The sequence below is a fragment of the Grammomys surdaster genome, unplaced genomic scaffold, assembly GCF_004785775.1.
Source record: "Grammomys surdaster isolate TR1022 unplaced genomic scaffold, NIH_TR_1.0 125179, whole genome shotgun sequence".
Taxonomy (NCBI): Eukaryota; Metazoa; Chordata; class Mammalia; order Rodentia; family Muridae; genus Grammomys; species Grammomys surdaster.
The window spans coordinates 30232-38905 of NW_021620071.1; the positions used below are offsets into that span (position 1 = coordinate 30232).

General features: G+C 41.3%; 1 protein-coding gene across 1 annotated transcript in view; it reads right to left on the bottom strand.

Moving 5' to 3' along the window:
* The window catches only part of Opn1lw (opsin 1, long wave sensitive), a 32541-nt gene extending 27653 nt beyond the window's left edge, over nucleotides 1–4888 (bottom strand). Inside the window, exon 1 of the mRNA XM_028785341.1 lies at nucleotides 4749–4888. Coding sequence (XP_028641174.1) covers nucleotides 4749–4845 — 97 coding nt within the window. The 5' untranslated portion in view covers nucleotides 4846–4888. The remainder of the gene's footprint in view (nucleotides 1–4748) is intronic.
* Nucleotides 4889–8674: the final 3786 nt, after the last annotated feature.

Below are 8674 nucleotides of genomic sequence, written 5' to 3' on the forward strand. Positions count from 1 at the left end.
CTACTGAGCCCTGAATGTACTGGAACTTGCTCTGTAGACCAGGCTGGCCTCAAAATCACAGAGATCTGCCTGCTTCTGTCTCCTGATTGCTAGGATTAAAGGTATGTACCACTATGCCTGCCTCCTTTGGAACCTTATAACCAACATATTACATAATTATAAAATAAAGTGTATTTTGAGACAGGGTTTAGCTATGTAGATCTCGCTGGTCTGAAACTTGGTCTGTAGACCAAGGTGGCCTTGAACTTACCTGCCTGTCCATTTAAGTACTAGGATTACAAGCAAAGTAGCTTATGCCTGACCTAAAATTTAAACTTAAAATATAACATCTGATTTCCAAGTGTGCTAGTATATGTCTATCTTTTTAAAAGTAATTTCTGGTTAGCAAAAAAACAAAACAAAACAAATGAGCCTAAATGCACATCCAATTAGTAGCATTACTCCAAGACAGGGATCGAAAGCACAGTGTCTCAACTACACAACTTAAGGACATACATCCTAAGTGTAAAAAGACATGAAAAATGTTAAGTTAAAAGATTTTTAAATATTTTATTTATGTGTATAGGCATTGTGCGTCAGCAACTTGTGATTCCCCAAGAGATATTTCTGAAAGCTGTCATCACTGAGACACAAGATTCCAGCTAGATGTTGGTCCAACAACTGAAAGCTAAATAAGAACTTTAGCTTTGCTGGCTCTCAGTTAACTTCAAGATGTTAATTCTTCTTTTTAAAGATTTATCCTCAGAGGATAGAGGTGCCAGATTCCCTGGAGCTGGATTACAGACTCCACTTCTGAGACACCTGATGTGGGTTCTGGGGTTTGAGTTTGGGTCCTCTGGAAGAGCAGTAAATGCTCTCATTTACTTCTTCAGCTCAAATATCACTAATTCTGAAGGTCATTCCCTACTAGATTCAATGCAGAGAACAACTCTGAGGTGAGTTGTTGTAACAGTTTCTTAGGTTACTGTTCAGGGACTTGAAGGCTGCTTCTGCTGATAGTTCTATTTACTTTGGCCTGCAGGTGTCTGATAGTGTGACTGGGATGGGATGATATAGCTTGACTCATCTGTCTTCCCCCTTACTGCGTTACTTTTGAGTCAGAGTCTATTCAGTTCTGTGTATGGACCTGCAGCACCTGGATTTCTAAGATTAGCCAGTGTCTTAAATAAAAAAACAGAAAATCTTTTGAGACCAAAGCTATATAGCCAGGAGAAAATCTTCAGGCTAGACCAGCAAACAAAGAAAACCTTGCCTCTCTTCCTCCATCTGCAGAACAGCCTGACCTCTCTTTCTATCAATACTGAGTACTTTCTGCTCAAGTTGAGAGTATTGTGCTTGAGCTGATGCCCCAATAAAGATTTGCTCAGAAGTTCCTGACCCAGAACTTATTTCTATTACTTCTGCCAAAAGATCTCTCTCACATCAGTCAGACTTTCAGATCAACTGTTAATTTACAGAAAAAAAAGTGATAATGAAGACAACTCAGAGGGGCAAGTTAAATTACATCATAGACTAGTCATCAGCAATGTTTGAAGGGAGGGAAAGCCCAAAGGAAAAGAGTTTTGTTTTGTTTTTGTTTTTTGTTTTTGTTTTTTTTTGTTTTGTTTCTTTAAAGTGCAAGGAAAATGAAAGCTGTAGTAATTAGGTTGGGGAGTAGATACATGATAGAGTGCATACATGAGACACTGAGTTTGATCTAGTAATCAACATGAATCTGTACATTTCATTTGGGCCTTGATTCAAGTCAACTTTAAAAAAAATATAAAACACTTTTTCTGGTCATAGTACATGTCTGTAATCCCAGTACTCTGGAGGCTGAGGCAGGAGATCATGAATTCAAGGACATCTTGGGCTGTAAATTCCAGGATGGCTTCAGAACCATAAGAAAACTCTGACTAGTTATATGTTCGAGCATCTTCTGGGTATATGCCTAGGAGTGATATAGCTGGATCCTCAGGTAATGCTATGTCCAATTTTCTGAGGAACCACCAGACTGATTTCCAAAGTGGTTGCACCATCTTGCAGTCCCACCAACAATGGAGGAGTGTTCCTCTTTCTCCACACCCTTGCCAGCATCTACTATCACCTGAGTTTTTAATCTTAGCCATTCTGACTGGTGTGAGATGGAATCTCAGAGTTGTTTTGATTTGCATTTCCCTGATGACTAAGGACACTGAACATTTCTTTAGGTGCTTCTCGGCCATTCAAGTTTCTTCCATTGAAAATTCTTTGTTAAGCTCTATACCCCATTTTTTAATAGGGTAATTTGGTTGTCTGGAGTCTACTTTCTTGAGTTCTTTGTATATATTGGATATTAGCCCTCTATCAGATGAAGGATTGGTAAAGATCTTTTCCCAATTTGTTGGTTGTCCTTTTGTCCTATTGACAGTGTCTAGCCAGGAGCTGGAAAGAACCCAGATGTCCTTCAACTGAGGAATGGATTCAAAAAATGTGGTATATTTACACAATGGAGTATTACTCAGCTATTAAAAACAATGAATTCGAGAGGTTCCTAGGTAAATGGATGGAACTAGAAATTATCATCCTGAGTGAGGTAAGCCAATCACAAAAGAACACACATGGTATTCACTCACTGATTATCCGATATTAGCCTAGAACCTTGAAATGCCCAAGATGCAACTCACAGGCCACATGAAGCTCATAAAAAAGGAAGACCAAGTGGGGGTGATTCAGTTCTTCTTAGAAGGAGCAACAAAATACTCAAGGGAGCAAATATAGAGACAAAGTGAGGGACAGAAACTGAAGGAGGGGCCATTTGAAGACCATTCCACCTGAGTATCTATCCCACGTGCAGTCACCAAAGGTAGATGCTGATGTGGAAGTCAGGAAGTGCATGCTGATAAGAGCCTGATATGGATGTCTCCTCAGAGGTCTTCAAGAGTCTGACATATTCAGAGGCAGATGCTCACAACTAGCCATTGAAGTGATCATGGGGTTCTCAATGGAGGAGTTAGAGTGAAGACCATTGGAGCTGAAAGGGTTTGTGGCACCATGAGGAGAGCAACAATACCAACCAACCACAGCTCCCAGGGTCCTAACCACCAGCCTGGGAGCACTTATGGAGGGATCCAGGGCTTCAGCTGAATATGTAAGAGTGGAGGGCCCTGCTGGGCACAGGTGGAAGATGAGATCCTTGACCTCATGAAGGCTGGATGCCCCAGGGGGTGGGAATTTTGAGGGTAGGGAAGTGGGAGTGGGGGGTAGGTGGGGGTTACATCCACGGAGAAGAAGGAGGAGGGGTAAGGGGATGGGGGGTTCCCGGGTGGGTGGGGGATGGGGTAAGGGGATAATATATGAAATGTAAATAAAATATCCAATAAAAAAAAACAAGAAAAAAAGAAAACTCTGACTCAACACAGAAACAAAAACAAAACAAAACAAAACAAATGAACAAAGAAACAAACAAGTATGGGCTGTCAATAGAACTCAGTGGCAATGTGAGTTTGGTTCATGAAACACATGCTGGAAGAGAACTCACTAATCTTACAAGTTCTGACTTCTATGTGGGTGTTGTGGTGTATGCCTTGTCTGATAAATAAATAACTTAATTCGAATGTAAAACAAAATAAAACATGATCTTTTTGACACAAAGTCTTGAGAGCTATGTAGCTGAGAACTTGAGGTATGTAGACTTGGCTGGCCAGGAACTTGCTATGTGGAACAAACTAGCCTCAAACTCAAAGAGATCCACCTATTGCTATATCACAAGTGCTAGAACTAAAGGTATACACCGTTACTATTGGATAATTTGCTTTTTTGACACAGGGTTTCATGTATAACAGACTGGCCTCAAACTCCTTATGTACCTTTCTGATCTTTCTGTTTCTATCTCCTAGGTGCTGGAAATACAAGCATCTGCTGCCATGATCAGTTGAAAGTAAGATCTTTCTAACATCAACTAAGATAATGCATACTATCCAGTAAACATTGTTGGATTTTTGGTATTAGGATGACATCATGATTATGTTTTGTAGAGCCCTATCATCTTAGAGGGAAGAGACTGGGAGGAGTGGGGAGAGAGGAATATATGAGTGAAGAATAAATAAAAAATAAATTTTAAATAAATAAGGATATGATGTGTTAGATTTGTGTCTAAGAATCAGGAATCAGGAGGAGACAGTGAGATGGCTTAGTAGGTAAAGGTGCTTGTTGTCAAGCTTGACGTTTGATCCTGGGTCTCACATATTGGAAAGAGAGGACTAAGCCCCAAGTTATCCTCAAGCCTCTACACATATGTTTCCAAGTTGTCCTCTGATGTCTATATGCAACTGTCTGTCTGTCTCTGTCTCTCTCTCTGTCTCTCTGTCTCTCTGTCTCTGTCTCTCTCTCTCTCTCTCCATTCTCTCTCATATATAATGTACAGTTTTTAAAATAAAAATAATCAGGAGGAAAGGGGCTGAAAAGGTCACAGATGAAATAAGATAAAACCTGAGTTCATGATACTCTCCCATTACTTTGATGTACACTTGAAGCTTTGCACAAAACAAACCCCTTGGCATCAGAAAACAGAGGTATTGTATTTCATTGAAGCCACAGGTACGAAAACAATACTGTGGAGGTGAAGTACAGAAAGTGTGTGCTTTCTAGCTAGTTTGGCCTGAGGTCCCTGTTCCTACAGTGGTGGCTCCAGCAATACTAAAGTAGGTTGCTGCCAACCCTGGTTTCTAGGGAAGCTTTAAGGAGAGACCTGGCCTGCTGACTGAACCTCCAGTGTACCTGTTGCTCACCTCTGGTGCTGTTGCTGTTGGTATAGGTGAAGATGCTTGAATGGGTGCTGTCCTCATAGTGGTCCGATGTCTGTTCACCTGTAAGCCTTTGAGCCATGGCCGTGGAAAACAGTATCTCTGGAACCTGTCAGACTTGGCACATTGCCTATGGGGTTACCAGACTTTATATCAGCCTGCAGGATCAGCCCAGGCCTCCTTACCTTAAGGGCCCCCAAACCCTTCACCATCTGATCTCTTAATTGGGTCCAGGACTTAGATCACCCCTCCTACCCTCACTTCCACGTTTCTGAGTCCAACCCACGGGGGTGACTCAGGGCCATTTGCCTACATTGAAACCTGGATAATGCACACGCCCCACCCTTCCCATTCCTGGCTTACAGTAGAGCATGTGGAAGCCACTGTAGCCCTTGCTTGTTTACAAGGGCTTGTTTACAAGGGTTTGTCTTCCATCTCTTTTTACTACTATTGATTAAGAAAATGGGATTTGTGGACCAGAGTATGAGTAGGGAAGCAGCTCAGAGTTCCAGTCTACTCCCCTTCTCTGGCTCTTCTGAAAGCAGCTCCTGGAAACCTTTCAGGCAGAGATCAAGAACACAATTGTGTTTCAGTTTGTCAGTGGGTCCTGAGGGTACAGTGTGTGTTAGCAGAACTCCTATGGAAAAGGGGGTAGGCGCTGACTGCCTCTCTCAGCTTCAGCCCTCTTCATCCTTCATCTCTGCTAGCTGCAACTCTTATTGTCACTAGGAACCCATGTAGATCTTCCCAGAAGCATGGAACCTGAAGGTGCTCACATGGTGCTTCCCTTTTGCCTGTTCAAGTGCACAATATGTCCTTGGACTATAGCTAGCTGCTGCCTGCTTCTTGACATTTTCTAAACAGGGTGCCTCACTGTCCTCCTCTGCTCATAGCAGTGTGGCTGCTGCTGGCTTCACAATTAGTAGGAGACAGCTAATTCCTTGAACATGGTCACTTCCAAGCAAAGACTCCTACTTTCTTGCTGTGGCATCCCCAGGAAGTACATCCTTCTCTTAAGGTTTCCACCTCCTCTCTACTTGGTTTTGGAATCCAGTTACCTTGAGGAATCTCCTTTGAGTTAGCTTCTTGGGCTCAGTAAACACTCGTGGGCTGGTGGAATTAATGTCTCCATCCTCTGTACCATCATTCTACAGTATCATTCTACTTTTGACCCCACCCTTAACCTGGGAGCCAGGTAGAATCTTTGTAGTTACTCATCCCAAGATTGGCTCTTGGAATTAATTGATGTATCCATGTAAGAACCAAGCTAGAGGCTCTGTGTGTAACTTAATCCTGGTCACAGTCTTGCCCAGAAATAGCCTGGAAAGCATGTGTCTACACAGAACTCACACCAAAAGCCACTTAGATATGATTCTATGATGTCAAGTATAAAGAGAAGGCAAATCCATTGAGACAGAAAGTAGATAAGTTATTACCAATACATTCGAGGAAGGGAAATGAAAGTAACTAATTTTTTGGTCATTTAATCTTTATTTCTAAGTTCCTGGTGTGTGTGTGTGGGGGGATTGATGATATCTTTTCAATTAAATAGCATTTGTGATACAAGATTTTGAAAAGTATTCATTTATATTATTGAAAAATTTACTAGGAAGCCCAGATGGGATGCCCCAGATTTCTAACCATTTAAGAGATGTATGAAAAATTACCTGAAACACTGCTCTGCATGTTTTAATTTTGGTTACTCATGATAAATCTTTTGATTAAGACTTTAAAAAATATTTTAGTAGTGTATATTAATTTATATATTAGAGGAATTAGGTATAATATTTCAACATGGGTACTGTTCAAATCCAACCTCCTTTATCTACCCCTCTCCTTTCCCAATATCTAGAATATTTTTAAAGACTTACTACTTTATTTTTCCTCAACATAATATTTTTATTAATTATTTGGGATTTCATATGGTGAACCCGGATCACTTGATTCCCATTCCTCCCAGGTCTGCTCTTCCATCCTTGCACCAGACCATATACTCATTGGAGCATGATCAAACTCCCACTGGCCAGTTTCTTAAAGAAAACTCAGTCCTCCCCACTTACTGCCATTACAAGAAGCCATCAAACTGTGAAAAATTACACTTCAGCATCATTATCACAGTTTTTAAGGACTCTTCAATAAGTTTCTGTCTGGATTATTTCTTTTAAGGGTACAGGAGGTATTGTTAAAGAAACCTTCAATGTCTCTAATTCTCAGTTATGAGTCTACAGTCATTGAAACCACTGCAAAAAAAGCTTCCTTGTCTGTAGCAGTCTACAGCAGCATGCATCACAGAGTGCCACATGTTTTCTGGCAGCCACATGGATCTCAAGATCACAGGACTATGGACCCAGGTTCCATTCCAAGCACTTACAAAGTGGCTGGGACTTGTCTGTAACTCTAGTTCTAGGGGATTTAATGCTCTCTTCTGTCCCCTTTGGGCTCTGCATGCATGTGGTACACAGATACTTGAAAACAAAACACTCATACACATAGAATAAAAATAAATATTTAAAAAATGTTAAATTACATTGTGTGTGTGTCCTCGCATGCGCGCACATGAGGTTCATGCAATGGCATGTGTGTGGAAGTCAAGAGAACAACTTGTGGGAGTCAATTCTTTCCTTCTACCACATGAGTCTCAGGAATGGTGGGAGATGTCTTTATCTGCTGAGACATCGTGCCAGCTGGGGCATGATTCTCTAATGAGTACTGGGAATCCCTTTAGGGTGAAGCAAGTGTTCTAGAACTAGATAGAGATGGTGCAACCATTGTGTAGAACAGTTTAGCAGCAAGAAATAGGGGAGACTTTTGTTTGTGACATGGTTTCCAGGATGATTTCAAACTTGCTATATATAGCTGAGGATGACTTTGAACTCTGGATCCCCCTCTCTCTATCCATCAAGTACAGGGATTATAATCACAATACCTAGTTTATGTGGCTCCAGGGGTTGAACCCAGGGCTTCATGAATGGCAAGCATGTACCCTACTAACTAATCCAGCCTCTTTCTGAAAATTTTAAACATGAAATTATCATGTGATCCAAAGGACTTGAAAATAGTGTTTCAAAGAAAAACTTGTACCACTATCTTGACAGCAGCCATATTCCTTACTGATGTTGTTGCCAGTCTAGTATGCAGCAACAGATGAATGACTAAACAAAACATGGCATATCCATTACTCATCTTTAAAAAGGAAGGAATTCTGATACATTCAGCAACATTAATGGCCATGAGGATATGAAGCCCCATGAAATAAGCCAGGCACTAAAAGACAAATACTTGAGTTCTAGGATGAGCTTAGAGTAGCCAGATTTGTAGCAACTAGACTGGTAATTGGCAGGAGCTAGGGGACAGGGAAGTTGGTGTTTCATGGGTACAGCTTTTCACTTGTCCACAATGAACAGATTGTGGAGTTGGAGGTACTGGCAGCTGCTCAGCAAAAAGATCATGCTTAGTCCCACTGGACTGTCTATTTGAAAATGGCTAGGGGTGGTAGACTTTTAAAATGTCAAAGGAAATTTTCAAATGGTTTCTAGTTCTCTAGCAAAATTGGCTGCTGGCTGTTGCTGATAAAGTCCTTGACCTGCCAGATGAAGCTGAGAGCTGAATGAAGGTGACAGGCAGCTTCCAGAACTCCTAATAAGAAATCCTTTATAGACTCATTTAGAAATAATCAGATTAGAGATAAGTGTGACATCTAATCTTCCAGGCTTCCAGGATACCAGCTGGTACTATGATGGCAAATGATGCTAGAATGAAGCAGACAAGAGGATGCTGACACGGGAGTTCTTTCTTTCTCCACCCCCACTATTGCCCTTGTTCCTCTACACTCCCATTTTCTCTCCACCTTCACCCTTCATTTCCATTTCCAAGGCTCCTTTCCTTCTACCCACTTCTTTGCTGGAGCTCCA